This window comes from Patella vulgata, chromosome 6, assembly GCF_932274485.2.
Source record: "Patella vulgata chromosome 6, xgPatVulg1.2, whole genome shotgun sequence".
NCBI classification, from domain to species: domain Eukaryota; kingdom Metazoa; phylum Mollusca; class Gastropoda; family Patellidae; genus Patella; species Patella vulgata.
In genome coordinates this window covers 2206237-2225568 of record NC_065884.2, presented here as the reverse complement: position 1 = coordinate 2225568, position 19332 = coordinate 2206237, and the positions used below count along the sequence as shown (strand labels likewise).

The window sequence follows — 19332 nt, the reverse complement described above, 5'->3', positions numbered from 1 at the left end:
GGATCTAGAAAGCGCCATGGACAGTAAGTTTTGTTAAAGATTTCTTAGAAGCGTCAGGGTGTAAACAAAAAACCCGGTATTCTCATGGGGCCATGTTCAGTCGCTGTTTATCCACGGTCCGTACCTGAAACAGATATTTCGTACTGGGGTTTGATGGCATGAACATATGTTCAAAACAACTTATGCATTCAAGCTGTATTCCATGTTCCAGGTAAACGTGCCGGGTGGGGTGGCTAAACCTCTGGATGTTCAAAGGCTGATTAGGTAGTGCATGTTATCCATGTGAATACCGACAATGATTGTGTTCTCCGGCGGAAATGACATAGGATTCAACATCATACTGTGGCGGGACGATATTCACCTACTACTACCCTATTCCACCTTAATATCACCACATAATAGCCAAAACAACCACATAATGATGAAAAATTGTAGTATTACATGTTGTTTTTTTTTCAAAAATAGCAAGTTAAGTCTCGGGAAATGTACTTCAAATGTGATTACCAATATCTGGCTGTTCCAATCCACTCCCTAGTTCACCCAAACAAGCAAATAATAACCCAATACTACCAAATACTCATCAAATACTACCCAATATGATCAAATAACAACCTAATACTACCAATTACTATCCAATATTATCACACAACAACCCAATATCGTCAAATAGTAGCACGTTAGTATAATTACTGCAACGAATAATCGCAAATTTGAGAAAATTGGCATGTTTACTATCTCCCTTTACAATCTCTGATTATTTATTGTCGTTTACGAATTCAACATCCACCTAATACCTCGATCAGACAAATCTACACAACAACCGATTTAATAATCTAATGATATTTTTAATAATAATATAATATTAGAACAAATGAATATAAGTTAAAGTGTATATCTAAATTGTCGAGTCGTTCGGATTGGACGAAAAACCGAGGTTCCGTGTACACATTGGCGTGTACTTAAAAGATCCCTTGACAGTTGGAATTCAATATATTGTTGTATATTTTATTTTAATCATTATGAGTTATTAAATCAAAAATCACTAACTATTGTATTATTATATAAAATGGCCATTAGTTTATCAATTACTACTTCAACCCCTTGATGGGTATAGTCAGGGGGTGGCAATAACAAACCGTTATTACTGTTCTGGAGCGACAGAGCTAATGAAACCAGACATACGCCATGTGTTATGAGGGACATTTTGCCAGGAAAGCGGCGCTACAACCTAAAATTAAATCATTTACTAGTTTTTAAGGATTATTTTACGTGCACGCCAATGTCTACACAGCTACATTTACGCTGCGGCTATTAAACAACATGTTTTTTCTTTCCAGCTGAACGCCTCCATCACGTTAATTACGAAGTCTACGATTCTGATCCAACGGTAAACAACTCTTCAGAAGGCAATTGTTGTGCTTCAGTGGTTGATTACAATACAGGTAAAAACATCATCAGGTGTAATGATGGCGTCTATGGTAGATTTATGAAGATTTCTATCGAAAAGTCAAATTTCTTAACTCTTTGTGGAGTGGACATATACGGTATACCTGGTAAGTATTTTAGTCTCTTTCTGCTGGGATTTTGTACCTTTTATTTATATGGTGGGGTTTATAACGTGTGTTTAATACATTCAATCGTATCTATTTTTACTGTAATTTATAATCAGTAGATTAGATGCTTTGGGATCCTTGTATCGGAAACAGACGCTTGTTAAAAAGGCAGTATCAATTATATACTGTGTGTCCATCAATACATTCTCCAGCATTATCAGGGCTCAAAGTGTCGGTCGCTAAAATCGCAATTTGCGACAAAAATATGAACGTGGCTATTAAAATTTGATTTTGGCGATAATGTTTTTGGGTACTGGCAATTCTTTTTGAGAATAGACGGAAAAAATCATAAAATTCTAATCGTATTTATCCTGGATTAACCATTATTGAGTGTCAATCACGTGATGGTATACTATAAATTGTTCAACTGGCTGATAATCCGGATCGCTTCAATCTGTAATACTAATCAGTTGTCTTGGATTAATGATTAGTGGATTGATTAATTTGTTGCCAATGATATATATATAGCCTATCCTACGTCATTATTTACTCCTAATAATTAATTCAAGCGGTAAATGTTTGATGTTTTATTTCGTCTTAAAGATGGGTTCCCGCGTACAAATGTGGTGATTTAATGGTATATATGGACCAAAATCATATTCAAACTAATTAATTTGTCATAATTATGCTTCAAATCCTTCTCAAACATTGTAATTGCGAAGGAATGCCCTGCTATTAAAATTCGATCAAACCAGGTGATGTTCACGTCACGTCTTGTGAGTCAGAGGAGAATTCATTGCATACATAAGACGATGTTGTCTTTAATCGCTTACTATTTATTACAAATATCGAATCCTAATTAAATTCTCGGATTATCCACTATCTGTGTCTTTTTCCGTCATTTTTATCTGAGAAAGTATGGTACGTCTAACGCTTCATAAAGTTTATCAACTTGTACATCAAGCGCTCAATGTTCGCTTGTGACCTTTGACATCACGCGTGCAGAATTTCTTAATCATCGGGTTGTTGATTAGGGGAACCCTTATATTTTTGTCCTGTATACGCTCCATGAGTGTTTTCGGGGAATCCAGTATTTTTCTATTAAGATTGGATATCTCTACTTTCCATATATACCAAAATTGCCATACTTTTATTGGAAATAACCACCCGATAATACTTTTCTGGGAACCCATCTTTAAAAAAAATGGTAATACATTTAATCAAAATGTCCGACGATAATGAAATGAAATGAAATGAAATGAGTTTGGGTTTAACGTCCTACTTTTCTGCTCCGAGCTGGGTTAATGAAGACAGGCATACGCCATAAAGTTTGCTATGAGGGACATTTTGCCCGGACAGCGGCACTACGGCCTACTCTTATATCGAATTCTAACTGTCAAGTGACCTTTTACGTGCACGCCAATGTATATTCGGGACCTCGTTTTTGTCACATCCGAACGACTAGAGAGCTATCCTTGTCAGGCCCTCCGTCCTGCATCACTGACAAATGGGAATCACGCCGGAAAAAATAGGAGACAGTGCAAAATTAAATATTTTGATAGTCGAATTCAGTTTATTGTGGCTTCAACTACGGCATGTAAAATATATAAGCATGCCTATCAGATATTATCATTATTTCAAATTATTTTATGAACTGGATGAACTTCCTCGGCCAATGCATCGAACGATCATTGAAGCGCTTAGAAGTTATTGACCTCAGTTGGTTTTTGATAATATATTATATTGACTTTTAAACTCTGTATATACTTCTGTTTAGTCATGGTCTATTTAAACATGTAATTAATGCCATATGTCATTTACAAACTACATATGATCTGTGCACACGCTCCGCATTACTTCAAAGGAATACGCGCTGGTCAGTAAGCATACCATGACAAGATACAAGCGACATTTGCATTTATGATCATGAGTCTTATCTATTGTTTGAGGGTATATAACGAGGAGATTGCTGACAGTTAGACAAACAACTAGAGACGAGCGGGGAGGAGAAGACAGACTTGGACGAGTTCATGAACTCACCCGAGTTCAGCTGCTGGATTTAATAGTGTTATATGTGTTCCTGTTGTAATCTAGTTCCCGATGTAATTTAGTTCATGTTGTAATTATGTAGATGTTTTATATACCTGATGTAAATAAACCATATATTTACTAAACTGATCTCTGTTATCACTAAAATAGTGTTACAGTCTATCAGGGATTCAGATTCTGATACCTTTACGGTATCTGAAAATAACAATAGGCCTATTGTACACGCAACACATAAATGTATAGAAAATACTTGGATTATCAATTATATACTTGTTTTTGATATCTGCCAAGGGTTAAATTCGTCGATCTGTATATACCATCAGACTTTACTTTATTTCAGTGAATGAAACGCGTGACACCTGTTATAAAAGATATAAATGTAAGAAATTACCAGGTAAGACAGACATATTACAAACATTTGTTTTTTAAATTTCATGTTCATTGCCCCCTTGCTCCAGTCCCCAAAATCTGGCCGTTTGGGGATCCGTCCGTCAAAGATTCTTGTGAGGACTCAAGTTGTCTTAGTGTTTGAGATTCGGCTGCTAGTACTACGGAAAATTGAAAGGCGTACTCGCTTCAGATGCATTGTTAAGAAAGTATTTATCGGGTGGTTATTTCCAATAAAAGTATGGCAAACATGGTATACATGGAAAGTATAGACCCCCAATCCCACTAGAAAAATACTGGATTACTCGGAAAACACCCACTGAGCAAGCGCGGGGCAGAAATGTCAGGGTATCACTAACTGGCAACCGGACTGTTGTCTGCTAGCTTGACTGATGGGGTTGACAGAAAATGATTACAAATTTACTTTGACCTCAATATGAATGATAAATGGACAGTAAGTAATGAATAATACTTTCTGAAAAATGGACCGTCCCTCACTAAATAGAGCGGTCGGACTTGCGTGCAACAACAGTTTATTTATAGCAGAGGGATTTGAAGCAAAATTTGGATAGATTAATTAGTTTGAATATATTTTTAGTCTAAATATATCATCACATATTTTGTACGCGAGAAAGTATCTTTAAACGGTCAAGAGGTTTTCTCGATTTTATTTTTGAAACATGCAGCTATTTTCTAATGTCGTCCTAGTCTTGCCTTTCACTGATTCAAGAAATGCCTGATGCTCTATGTGAGAGTAGACACATTCATCTTCAACAGACTATTTGACTCTTTCAACTTATTTTTCAGAGGGTGATAATGTTGCTATAGTCAAACCAACCACACAAAGCTCCCAGTTATCGGGACATACTTCTAGTAAGGCCGTGGACGGAAACAAAGATGGCGACATTTTTGCGACCTACAGTTGTCAACACTCTAATCTCGGTGACTTCAATCCATGGTGGCAAGTTGATCTAGAATGGATGTATGACATCACAAGTATAACTATATCCAACAGATATGATGATAAACACAGTAAGTCACCATAGTAACATTCAAATCTCTCCCATTTGCAGTTCGATAAAATAGAGTATGCATATTTGCCTGTTTATCTACAGAGAGAGAGAGAGAGAGAGAGAGAGGGGTGTACTTACATGGACAATTTTGTTAACAATGTCCACTCAACGCAATCTAGGTCATTTCGTATAACTTTAGTAATGGGGGGGGGGGGATCAACGAGACTGGAAGGCGACCCCACTCCTTGTCGCGTACAAGCGTGTCATCTAACGTACACGTGTTAAATCATTCGGTCACCCAATCGCTCGTCGTTGCTAGTGTCAGTAGGTCTGACAAGTAACCTTTGAAGAGATGAAAATGTTCAAATTGGTAGCGTACGAAAAATATCTATAGGCAGACTCGCCAATAATAAACTACTTACGTCCCTTATAAATAGCCATATTATACTTAGTATTATACTCTCAAGAAGGACACATCGTTGTTAGAGCAAATTTAAAACCTATCTTTTGAGATTGAAAGATAGGTCCCTTCTCGTAAAAGATAAAACGAACCCCTTCAATCTAGAGTTGTTTTTGTATTTATTTCAGATGTTGGTGAAAGGTTGTCTGATGTGACTGTAATGGTATATGATACAGATCCAAATGTCGGTAATCCAACTTCTAAACTGTGTATATTTATACCAGGAGTGTTTGGATGTACCGTGAGAACATTTGAATGTGATGAGAAAACAATTGGCAGGTTTATCAGGATATCCAAACCAACAGAATATCTGGTTATGTGTGAAGTGGAGGTGACGGGTATAAAACAGTAAACATTAACTGTTAAAACCAGAATATATATAGTAGAACCTAAATATTGCCACCAAACATTAAATATTTTACGGGAGACTGTAAAATAATTGTGACCCCTATTTCAATACATGTACGGATGGGATGAAATTCCCCAAAAATTTCCGCACAAATGAGCAAGGACTTAAAGTTAAATGTTGGCAAAATGTTGGGTATTTTAGATGTAATGTTATAATCCATAATAAGCCATAATATTTCGAACAGTTTTTATATAACATATGACACAATTATATTTTCTTTTTTGTTTTTCTTGAGTTGCTTCCCTTATTGTTAGTTTGTTTTTATTTTGAGTGAAGTCTGTATCACTACAGACCCGGGACTGTACAATGCACTGGACGCTTACGACAAGCTCATTCATTTGATCTGATGTGTTTGTTGTTTATGTCTGTATATTGTGTCCTGTCCATAGATTTGTGTTATGTTATTGTCTTGTGTGTGGTGTCCGTAGGGTTGTCTTGTGTAATTTTTGTGTGTGATGCAGTCACCCCGTACTTAACTATTATAAAGATTTATTTCTGGCGACATTTTCAAGAGGAATTTCTGGGTTTTTTCCCCTTTAAACGATATAGACAATTTAGTTTGTATATATTTGTTCTCTCTTATACCTACAATGTATAACGACAAGTATAGGTTAGTGTAGCCAACTCCTCACCACCCCGCGTTGTCTGTATCATCCAGTGAAGCTTGCATCACCAGTCAGTGTTGCTTGCCTCATCCTGTGTTGTCTGCATCATCCAGTGTTGCTTGCATTATCCAGTGATGTCCGCACCAGTCGCTGTTGATTGTTTGATCCTGTGTTGTCTGCACCAGTCTACCAGTCTACGTTACTTGCATCATCCAATGTTGCTTCCACCAGTCGGTGTTGCGTGTTTCATCCTGTGTTTCTGGCACAATCCCGTGTTGCCTGCATCAGCCGGTTTTGCTTGCACTAGCCGGGTTTGGTGTGAGATTGTGTCGTAATGATGTGGGATCCAGTCTGTGTTTCGTGTGACTGATGACGGTTCTAAATTAGCTGGTAAAGGTGAGGGATACTTGGTTCAAATTCAAACAACGATCACGATTTATTATCGCCAAGTGAAACGTTTAAGGCTCTCAGGGTCTGGGGGTTGGATTGACCGAGTTGTTCATGTAATAAAATACGTTTAACGTAAACTGAATTATCGCTTACTTTCTTTATATGCAATATTTATGATTTAGACAAAGCGGTGACCGGTCTTGTTGTAATAGTTAAAAAAAAATAGATAATGCAAAATTTCATTCAAAATAGTTTATTATGGTCGAAGTTTTAACTGTTTAAAGATCGTGAATTAACCTTACTTGACAAACGTGACTATCGTTAAATTACTATGTCTCTATGCCTATTGGAGGCACCTTGATGACCGATGATCAGAATGGGAATTTTTAAGTTGTACATCCCCAGGGTGTATGAGGTTTTTTTTTTTGCTTTTAGTATTTTTGTGTTTTTGTTTGTTCTTCTACATGGATTATAGAAACAAAATATAGCATAGCTTTCAATATTTGAATATTAAATCAAGTTTTGTATGATAATTGTTTTGAAATTTTAATGTATTTTAAAGATATGATGTTACACACTGTAAATGTAATGTGAACTATGTATATGTCGTTTATTGATTATTAAATTATAATAAAAAAAAAGAATTAATCGATATAAAGAACAGCAATCATGATGTTAAATGTACACGGCTTGGCAACAGGTCGCAGAGGTCGGCTTGAAAAAAAACCCACGCTTTTGGGCAAATAGGATAAACGTATAAAATATTCTTTTGCATTTTGCTTAAATTGCTAGAGCACTATACAAATTCAGGGCTGCACATAGGTTTAAAAGGAACTATTGCCCCTTTTCGTGGAGGAAGTTATAAAAATAGCCCCCCCCCCCCCCCAAAAAAAAACTCAACAAAAAAAATTCAATTAACTAACCATCATTTTCGGTCACAATTCTAAAGACAAATTTTGATGATAAAAGTGATGAAAATATAACCAACAATTAAAACATGTGAAATTCTGTCAACCAATAACCAATCCCAAGATCCCAATGTTCCACACCGACTTTGAAACAAGTCCTATAAAAACTATAGCCACCATAGTGTTCACGGGTTTTGCCGCAAATGGGGATGGGGTGTGTAACGCTGGTTTTTTGTCCTCTCATGACACCAATACTGAATTTGAAACAAATACATTAAGAATAGATATACCCTCAATCGCGTTCGAAAAAGCTAGCATTAACTCTCGAAGAGAATGTCCCGTTACATGAGTCTAAGGGCATTGAGTAGTTTTGACAAGACGTGTGCATTGTGGTAACCAGGGCAGTATTATTAAATGGCGATCCATTCTAATCTAGTTAAACATACAGTTTGCAAGAGCTAAATCTGTCAATTGCAGGTCTTTGTTGAGGCCTGAAATATTATCTATGTTATCCAGCTATAGCTTGCCGGCAACCTCTGGCATGCGGTCACGGGTTTAATCCCTAGTGTGAGCGGTATGCGGCTTGGAAATAGGGGTGCTTTCACAACCCAGGTACTCCGATTTCCTCGGACAAGAAAGACCCCTGCGTGTTCGCTAAGATAATAAAAATAAGACAATGTCTGCGATATCACCCTTGGTAGAAGCGGACGTTAAATTGTAATAGAAAACGATCCAAGTAGTGTGGTAGGGCGTGTCACATATCACAACACTGTTCGGTCTCACTAGACATGACAAGGTGTGAAGGCGTTTGGGAAAATTGGGCCATGAAAATGAATAAATCATCCTTTATTTATTTTGCTGAAGTATTAATGGTTTATCCTATCATTCGTGTAAATAAATTCTACCAAATTTTAATATGTGCTGTTTTTCACCACAGCAGTTCCACAAGTAAGTTGGACGTAGTAAAAAAATTTATTATCTCAAAGATTTCTTTTGACCCTCTCATCTCCCTGTGTGATGCCACATTGCAAAAGATTTTGATAAGATTATAAAGATTAACAATTAGACAATTGTGTTTGCTGTTTAGCTGTGTACGGTCTGGGGGAAAGACAAGAATAAAAAAAATGCACAATGTCGTCCATAGTTATTCAATTCGTCAACTGAAAATAAAAATACCTGAATACAATAGCTCTCACAAGATCATTCTTAAAACGTTAATTCTTAGATAAACAACACATGTATGTAAAATGTCTAGGATGAAGCAAAGAATTAAATATACATTGTTGTTTCTGTTTATTCCATTAGTCACCTGAAATTGCAATTACCTGTAAAAATATAATGATGGTTGAATTACAGGTAAAAATCTATCAATCAACTAAGTTTGAAAATTTAATTCTTAGACAAACTTCACAATTACGAACAATGTAAACACAGACCAAATAATAAATATTACCTTTTAGTTGACTAATTATCATTGGTACTTGAAAACGATAAGAGAATACTTGTCGAAACGTCATGATATATGTGTATAAACCAGTGATTGTTTTCGATATAAATTGTGTTGTTTTTTAATGTGCTCAATCAGTAAATACCACTCAAGTTTGTCAATAATAACCACTTTGATTTCTACTTGTTAGTGAATTTTTTTCGTTTGCTTTGCTTTTGAATACAAGAGCGAAATGTCTGGCCCGAGACTACATACCCTATAAATATAAGGACACCGGGTCGAATCAGTCAAAGAAAGATTCTTGTTGGTGATGACGTGGATACGTCAGGTAAGTGGGAACGTTTCTCTTTATCAAAGTTTATTTACTATTACACTGTTTTGTCATGTTGTTTTTAAGATTCATGAGTTTATCTTGTTTTGAAAACATAGTTCGTTGTCAGACATTTTCATTTTCTTCTTGCCGCACCTTCTATTCCGTTTACATGTTTTCGCGCTTGTTGTTTTTTGTATGTCCAGGAGTCCCATGTAAATTGCGTCATGAAATGAAATGGGTTTTACCGCCCTACTCCGACTGAGCTAATGAAGACGGGCAAAAGACATGCAGTGTGCTATGAGGGAAACTATGCGCGAACGGCGGCGCTACGGCCTACTCTTATATCGAATTACTACTGCCAAGAGATCTTTTACTTGCTTGCCATTGGGTAATCATGATCTCTGTTTTTCGTTCCATCCGAACGACTAGACAGCTGTCCTTGTTAGGCCACCGTCCTGCACCACAGACAAGAGGAAACCACGCTGGAAAATCCCAATGAACTTTCTCGGTCAACACCGGGAGCGAAACTGTGACCACCAGGCGTCTTGCCCACTTAGCTACCCTGGCTCCTAAATGACGTCATAATTGAAGGTGTCCCTTTACAGCATGGAGCCCGACTTTGCCTTTTTATAAAAACACTGTGACCAAAACATCCATTCTGCCATTTACAAGCCTGCGAAAAAGTCGCTCATCGAAAATGAACGGTCCCATTAAATCTGCAGTAGACCGACTTTTTCGCAGGCGTACATGTAGAGCGGGCCTAAGAAATGTCGTGTTTCTGGATCTATTTTTGTTAATAAAGTTTCAGCTGTCAGTGTTTCTCTTTTTTACCAGGCAAACAAGCTTATTGAAAACTGTTGAAAATGCGACACCTCTTCAAGCGGTGTCGAGATTGTACCACTGCTTGTAAATCGGAATCATAATATGTAGTGTTTGCCTTTCACGAAGGGGGAAGCGAGTGCCATCTTTATACTAGGAATGCGGGGGATGTGGCAAGGATTCATGATGATTATTGATAGTGTTTTATTTCTTTAAATCAATATACCATTGTCAATTTAACATGTATTTGGAAGCTCTCTTGGTAGATTTTTTATTTCGTGAGTCGGCCATGAGTGGTATGGGCGCTGGGCCGTTCACCAAAATGATATTAATATAAATAACTTCTTGAAATAACACATATACGAGTTCAAATTTGGTCAAATCTCTTTATTATTCAGATTTGTGGTCCTTGCTGAAATAAATTTCTTTCATGAAAGGAAATTCGCCCACAGAAATGTTCCATTAAAAGTGAAAAAATCTAGTGGATCGGGCGGCAACATTAATAATTTTACCCTAAAATTAAAATTATAAGTTTGGCCATCTTAATGAAGGATCCATCCAAACATACACTGTTAAATTTAACAGCAATGAAATAACAGATGATGCTGGTCATAAAACATTTGGGCGTTTTCGTCAACGCCGATGCAATAGGAACAATGAACGACTTATCAAAAGAGAAAAATCCTACTAGTGTACGTCCTATATAAATTGTTTTGTTTCTATTACTTGGGTACAGTAAATCTACTCGACACAAAATAGGTCATTTCGTGACTAACTGATATCAATTATAATGTTTTTCGAATTTTTGAAAAGGGGATTTTTTTTTCTTCGGATGCCTCTAGATGCGAATATCTCCATAAAAGTTTTTGAGTGTTTGAAAAAGGAATTTATTTTTTCAGATGCCTCTGGGTGCGATTACCATCCTTCAGAATCTTGGTTTAAATCACCCATTATCTCGCTAGCTGTTTGTAAAAACATATCCGGTTCATTTCCAAGCAACCAAGCAAAGAGTAAACCCAGCAATGACCATCGTGTAGAATCTTCAGTGGTATTCAACCACGATCCTTCAGTAGCATTCAACCCAAATCTTTCAGCGCTATTCAACCGAATGAAACTCGTCTTTAATATTCATAAATAAACTTTATATATTTAACAGTAATATTCGTAGGTTCTAGAGCATTTACGGACACTAGTTGATAAGTCCCAAGGGAACGTTTACCAACATTTACCAAAATGTTATCAGAACTTTGGATTCTTCTGGCAGATTTTATTGTCTTTAATGTCCATAAATAAACTTTATATATTATACAGTAATATTCGTATGTTCTAGAGCATTTACGGACACACGTTGATCAAATCCCGGGGCGACGTTTACCAAAATTTACCAAAATGTTTTCAGAACTTCGGATTCTTCTGGCAGTTTTTATTGTTGGATACCAGATCAACAATTTAAATAGTTTAGGTCCCGATTATTGGCTGGGATTTAAGCATGTTTTTGAAAACGTGCAACCACACTCGGCACTTAAAATGATTTCGAAAGATTCAAAATTGATGTGTACCTTGGCTTGTAAAATTGAACCCCATTGTGTAGCTTTTGCCTTTCATCGACAAAGAAAAGAGTGCCATCTTTATACCAGAAATGTTGAAGAACTGGGAAGTGATCCCGACCCAGGAATGAAAGTTTTCTTGGTGATTACAGGTAAGGTATAACATTGTTTTCTTTGACGCATACCCTGTAACTTGTAAACTTTCACCTGTAGTGGTTACAGGTAAGTTATTAAATTATTTTATTTGATGCTTATTGCACTGTGGTTTCCAAAATCGAAATTTCATATGTGGTGATTTAGTTGAATATATGCCTGTTTTTCTGTTAGACTCGGGTTATCGTATTGATAGGCCGAGAAAGTTCATTGGGATGTTCAGAAGTGTGTTCCTCTTGTCAATGGTGCAGAACGGAGGACCTGACACGGACAGCTGTCTAGTCGTTCGGATGGGACGAAAAATCGTGTATTCATTGGCGTGCACGTATAAGATCCCTTGGTAGTTGGAATTCGATATAAGACCAGGCCATAAAGCCGCTGCCCGGGCAAACCTTCCCTCATTGTATGGTGTATGCCCGTCTTCATTGGCCCAATCGGAGTAGAACAGTAGGACGTTAAACCCAATTTCATTTCATTTATATACCTATCAATTTATGAAACAAAGGGGTCAACTCCTAAACAATTGCAAGAAAAGTTTGTTTTGATGGTTTCTGGTAGCGCTCGATTTCCTGGATGACACTTTAAAAGTTTTCCAAAATGGGAGTACGGAAAAGTCCCGAAGTTTGAGGGTAAATGTTGAGGTTCTTTAGTCATTTTCCTTTAAAAGGTACAACTCCAGACAAAGACAAAATTAGAAGAGAAATACACGAAACTATCAGGGTCAATATTTATTATAAACTGGTTTTTCATACCCCAAAACCATGCGACCCAAAACACACATTTATAAAGGGGCGTAACGCTACTCATTTTATGATAAAAATAACAGGTTTTGTCTCCAAATTAATTCTTTCATTTGAAGATATGTATATATACATATTTGTATTTTCGGGGATACCCCTACCCCCACAACCTTCGACTGAGGACCTAAATTCTACTTTATAATAATTTCTTATACCATTTTTGTGGCATCACCTACCACAAAACATGTGGCCGTGAACCCAAATTTGCCAGTATTCGTAACTATGCACTATTTCATCACATGCTTACATGTTTTTGATGGATTCCCAATTTCTCCATAACCCGCTTTCGTGGCAGAAGAGTCAATCAAGACAAGCAAAGAAATTATTTGCCAATTTGCTCTACATAGAATGAAGCGTGCTATAAGATTTCAAAAACGCATGGCGTCGCTCTTCCTTAACTGAGCGAGAGCGAGAGAGAGAGAAATGGGGTTTAACATCCACTCGACACAAACTAGGTCATTTCGGGACTAACATATGGTTCAATTTTATTTCAATAATTCGCTTGCCCTTAGGGGTCTTTAGCAGTGGGAGGAAACCGGTGGACCCGGTGATAACCTAGGAGGTTGGATAGGCGACCATACTCCTTGCCACGTACAACCGGAAATCGAAACCACGCCAGTTGACTCAATGGCAGACCTTATGATACAACGCGCACGCGCTAACCATTCGGCCATCCAATCCCCCATTAACTGAGCACGTAAACGTTCCTAATATACATGTATAGGGTATGAAGAAAGCACCAGTTTATGCCACTAGGTTTATCTTCAAAGGAAAGAATGAACCCAAATACATTAATTTATATTTATAGTCATGATACATGTATAGGGTCTTAAAGCAACAGTTTTGGGTTTTCTATTACATCTTACATTTTACCGCGTTCCGGTGTGCAAAATTTAGTAAACTTTTGGGATGTCATAAAGGAAACCTAAATAAACACAACATTGTTTAAAAATGTTGTCTTGCAATTTCTGTAGGGATAAAATTGTTAATTAACTGGTCATGATTCCGTGTAGTATAAAGCACGAGGCTGAGGTTATGCTGGGGAAAGAAAGACTGAAGAAAATAACCCGTGAAAAATAAACACCAAGGAAGGCAGGCCGAGGTTTTTCTGTCGAGGCTTTTTTCTGAAGTCTTTCTTCCCCAGTATAACCGTCTATGTTTACATGTACGTAAAATGAGAATATCCCAGAATTCCAGTAAGAAAAACCTTATATCATGTTTTCTTATGGGAAAATAAACTACCCTGGAAGAATAACACGTTACAGGTTTAAAGATAATATTTTAGAAGAATAACCCCAAATTCCCCTGTATATATCCAAAGCCGCCCCTGACTTTCCGATCGCAGTTATTCCGGGCATTGAATATACCCCAGAGATCAGACAGATTTACCGTTATATGTTTATAATATTGCTTAAAATGGCGCATCGGGACTTTAAGCTGAGTTCATTATTACTTACAGATGGGAGCAATCTTGCCAGTCTAAAACCGTCATCAACAAGCTCTGTCGGTAATCTACAACCAATGTCAGCAGCTCTAGATAACAACCTAAATACCTGTTTTCAAACACAGAAAGAAGATTATCAATCCTGGTTCCTTGTTGATTTGATGGAAACATTTCTAATTCGTTTGATACTGGTGTACAACGAGGCTGGATATCGTAAGTATAGATATTTACATATACCGTATTTGTGTCGAATGGACGTTAAACTCTCTCTCTCTCTATCTATCTCATAAATATCTGGAGGTTTAAAGGCTGATTACGTAGTGCATGTTATCCAGTTGAATGTCTACAATGTCTGTGTTCTCCGGCTGATATGAAATCAAATGAAATGGGATTTAACATTCTACTGTTCTGCGCCGAATGGGATAATAAAGACAGGCATACGCAATGTGATTTGAGGAACATTTTGCCCGGGTAGCGGCACTAGAGCCTACTAGTAAATCAAATTCCAGTGCTTAGGGTTCTTTTTCATGCACGCCAATGTGTACACAGCTACATTTTTGGTGCAGCACAATGCGGTCGGCTATTAAACAACATTTGTTTCTTTCCAGCTGAACGCCTCCATGATGTTAATTACGAAGTCTACGATTCTGATCCAACGGTAAACAACTCTTCAGAAGGTAATTGCTGCGCTTCAGTGGTTGATTACAATACAGGTAAAAACATCATCAGGTGTAAAGATGGCGTCTATGGTAGATTTGTGAAGATTTTTATCGAAAAGTCAAATTTCTTAACTCTTTGTGGAGTGGAAATATACGGTATACCTGGTAAGTATTCTAGATTCTTTCTGCTGGGATTGTGTACCTTTTATGTAGATGGTGGGGTTTATAACGTGAGGTTAATACATTCAATCGTATCTATTTTTACTCTAATCAGTTATGTTCGGCGAAATACGCGAAGAGTGCAAATTGAATGTCGGTCTTTAGCGTCTGTTTATTCCAGACTGTATCGGCAGTATTCTCTTACGGGGTATGTTTCGCCTCGCTCATTAAGTCGCCTGATTACAAATACTGCTTGAAAGCATACTGGCACGCGATGCGTGTCCAATTTGAAATTTACATTTTATCTTAAATATTGGATAACCATATTTAAAAACTATCTTTTTCCGCTAAGATAACAAGATCAATGTTGATTTAAATTGACTAATAAGCCCTGTTTGCAACGTCGACGACTGTGGATAATATTGAGTTAGCGACTTGCCTCCTTTAAATAGTTATTATCAATTATATACTAATATGTCTATGATTACACCACTCTCCCATTAGTATCAATTATAATAATACTGTATGTCCCAATCGATGATTACACTATCAGATCTATATTTGTATTGGTTATATTTTTGTATTCAATAACTTTCTCCAAACTGAATCAACAATGCACTTAGTATATAATATCTTTCTCCAACCGGATTCCACAATATCTGAAACCTTGTTTTGGTCAATGAAGCAAGTGGTGAATATGTGCTCTGTTCTAATTGTCCATACTTAAACTTTATTTTAGTGAATGAAGAGAGTAACACCTGTAATCAACATTATGAATGTGAGAAATTGCCAGGTAAGATCAGGTGATATTTTAAAAACATTCCACTTTCATTGTGGCCATCCCTGTTCTCCGGTTTTCCCTGGATTCGTCAATAATACTTTACTGACAAGGGACATCGTATAGTCGTTCGGATGGAACAAAAAATCGATTGCAAGTAGGCCGTAGTTTCGCTTTCCGGACGTTAAACTCCATTTCATTTCATTTCATTTACTGGTTTTGGTTTTTGACATTGTCTGGCTAGCACTTAGAAGGAACCCTGTAGAAAATTCAAAAGGCGCAACATTTTATTCTGGAGTTACTATTCTTCTCGCCGAAAAGTTTTGAACGATTCTATGGAACCGCAGTGGCTCAGTGAGTGAGACATTGGTTCGCTGACCTGGAGGTCCTGTGTTTTATCCTGTTGTTGGCCGAGAAGGCACATTTGTATTTTCCGGAGTGATTCCCCCTTGTCAGTGGTGCAGGGCAGAGGGCCTGGCAAGGACAACGTAAAGTGGAAGATCCGGGATTCCGTGTACACATTGGCATGCACGCAAAAGAACCGTTGGCTGTTGGAATCCGATATAAGAGTAGGCCATAGCGCCACTGTCTAATTATTGAAATAATATTGAATAATAACATTGACAGTCTCTCGTTGTTTCTGCCCCCCTCTCTCTCCCTCTTTTCCAAATTCGTATTTCCCCTGCCCTTCACTGACTTTATTATTTATCAAGATTCTCGCTATATCTGATGCTATTTCATCTTCAACAGACTACCGTCATTATTTGGCAAATTATTTTGTTGCAGGGGGTGAAAACATTGCTTTCGGAAAACCAACATCTCAGAGCTCAACACTTGATCCAGTCAGAGAACAATCTAGTGCGGCTGTTGACGGAAACAAAGATGGCCACCTTCTTATGTCAACGAGTAGTTGTCAATGCTCTAATCACGGTGACTTCAATCCATGGTGGCAAGTTGATCTAGGATGGATGTATGACATCACAAGTATAACTATATCTAACAGATATGATGATAAACCCAGTAAGTCACCATAGTAACATTGAAATCTCTCCCATTTTCAGTTGGATAAAATAGACTATGTATATTTGTCATAGTGGAATCAATTGTAACGACGATGTTATCCCCATTCGGCATTTGGGATATGTTTAATTACAGTATGCTTTTTAACTGTATTAAAATGTTGACCTGTCGTGGTTAATCTGATCTAGCATTAAATAAAATAAATTGAAAGAAGTCTATTTTCAGAAATTAGATTTTGTCTGCTAGCGACATATTTCTTTGGATAAACGAATTAAATCATGTAATCATGAATGTGCCATTAAAAAAGCTAATAGTCGTATATTTAAAGAGCGATAGACAAATACTTTCCGGTGAAGCATTATACGATAACTGGAATGTCGTATTAAGACGCGTATTTTGACTTTTAAATTCCCCCTATACTTAATAAATAGAGTTCACACGATCCAAATTATATCTGCTTTAACAAGGTAGGTTGGAAGGGGGCAGGTGGGGTCTTAAATGTCAAAATACGGATCATACTATGACATTGCAGATATCGAACAGAATACCAGTGAATAGAGGTGCCATTTACCTTTTCAGAAATGTAAATTATATTCTGGCACATGTAAATTTATCATGTATTGCATGAGCGGTAAAATATTTATTTCTTTATCCCTCTGTCAGTATATTACGTATTATTCCAAGGCACATTCATGCTTACATGATTTAAAAGAGATAAAACACCCTTTCGTTTGAGCAAAGAAATATGTCGCTATCAGACAAAACCTAATTTCTGAAAATAGACTAGTTTCAATTTATTTTCTTTCTCGGGGGCCCGACCCGATTAGCCATACTACGCACGTCGTTTCACTAGAGTCACGGTCATCGAGTGATTTTTCTCATTATATGCTTTGCTTGCTCGATTCTTCTTTATTATATGGTGAATTATTGTATGCAAGGTTGATTTCCAATCATGTCGTCATAATATTCCGGTTCGATGGATTTCGAGAAATGTTTTTGGAGAAATGTTATTGAAGAAATGTTTTTGGAGAAATGTTTTGCAAGATTTGTATTTGGAGATTTGTATTTCGAAATTTGTTGTTTTTCGTTGTATTTCTCTGATGAAATGTAAATGTAGATTTTTTTTTGATTTACTGAAATAAATGTTTTATCTTTATATTAAAATAAAATTAAATTAAACAACATACATTTTACAATTCTGATATGACAAATGTAGGATTTGTAATACAAATATTGATTTTAAGATACAAATGTTGATTTTAAGATACAAATGTTGATTTTAGTATACAAATGTCGAAATATGTGTTGTCATATTTCGACATTTGTATACTATATTTGTCTATCGCTCTTAAATTCCTATATTCCGCTAACGGCCGTTGATAATTAAATCAAGAAAAGCGGATAATCGAGACTTGCTGTTTATATTAATGATTTTAGTAATGATGACCGAGACTATGCCAAAATTTATCGAGCTTCTTTCTCGGCTCATGGTGGATCAATTTGACTGAAATTTTCAGCAAATTACCTTTACACTATCAAGTTTTTAACTATTATAGCGAGAACTGCAATCTCGTTATCTTATCTCCCATAATGTATCTTTAATATTATAATCTCCATGCGGACACGTCGGTGTTAGATCAAATCTGTACACTCGACGCAAACTAGGTCATTCCGTACTAACCTATGCTTCAATATTATTTCAATAAAGTTTTTTGAAGTGGAAGGAAATCTGATCATCCAAAGAAAACCCACGAGGTTAGACAGGCATCCCTTTTGAGGTTGACAGAAAGGTAGCTTCTCGTCAAAGTTGTTGGGGAACGGTTTTCTAATGTGACTGTAATGGTAGATTGACAGATCCAACTGTCGGTAATCCAACTTCTAAACTGTGCATATTTCTACCAGGAGTGTTTGGATGTACTGTGAGAACATTTGAATGTGATGAGAAAACAGTTGGCAGGTTTATCAGGATATCCAAACCAACAGAATATCTCACTATGTGTGAAGTGGAGGTGACGGGTATACAACAGTAAACATTAACTGTTACAGTCAGAATACAGTGGAACCTGACTATTATAAACATTAACTGTTACAGTCAGAATATAGTGGAACCTAACTTATATCCATAAACGTTAACTGTTACAGTCAGAATACAGTGGAACCTGACTAATATAAACATTCACTGTTACAGTCAGAATACAGTGGAACCTAACTTATATCTATAAACATTAACTGTTACAGCCAGAATATAGTGGAACCTGACTAATATAAACATTAACTGTTACAGTCAGAATACAGTGGAACCTGACTAATATAAACATTAACTGTTACAGCCGGAATATAGTGGAACCTAACTTATATCTATAAACATTAACTGTTACAATCAGAATATAGTGGAACCTAACTAATATAAATAAACATT

The 19332-nt window shown here is 36.7% G+C and overlaps 2 protein-coding genes across 2 annotated transcripts; both read left to right on the top strand.

Moving 5' to 3' along the window:
• Window positions 1–4939: 4939 nt before the first annotated feature.
• Window positions 4940–5814, top strand: LOC126824182 (fucolectin-like; the record flags this gene model as incomplete). The annotated part of the gene is made up of 2 exons (XM_050553367.1): window positions 4940–5021; window positions 5690–5814. Coding segments are annotated over 2 exons (207 nt in total), but the record flags the coding sequence as incomplete, so codon positions are not given.
• Window positions 5815–16789: 10975 nt separating this feature from the next.
• On the top strand, window positions 16790–18943 carry LOC126824181 (fucolectin-like). Its single transcript, XM_050553366.1, has 2 exons — window positions 16790–16913; window positions 18819–18943. The coding sequence occupies exons 1-2, from the start codon at window positions 16790–16792 to the stop codon at window positions 18941–18943; spliced, it is 249 nt and encodes an 82-aa protein (XP_050409323.1).
• Window positions 18944–19332: the final 389 nt, after the last annotated feature.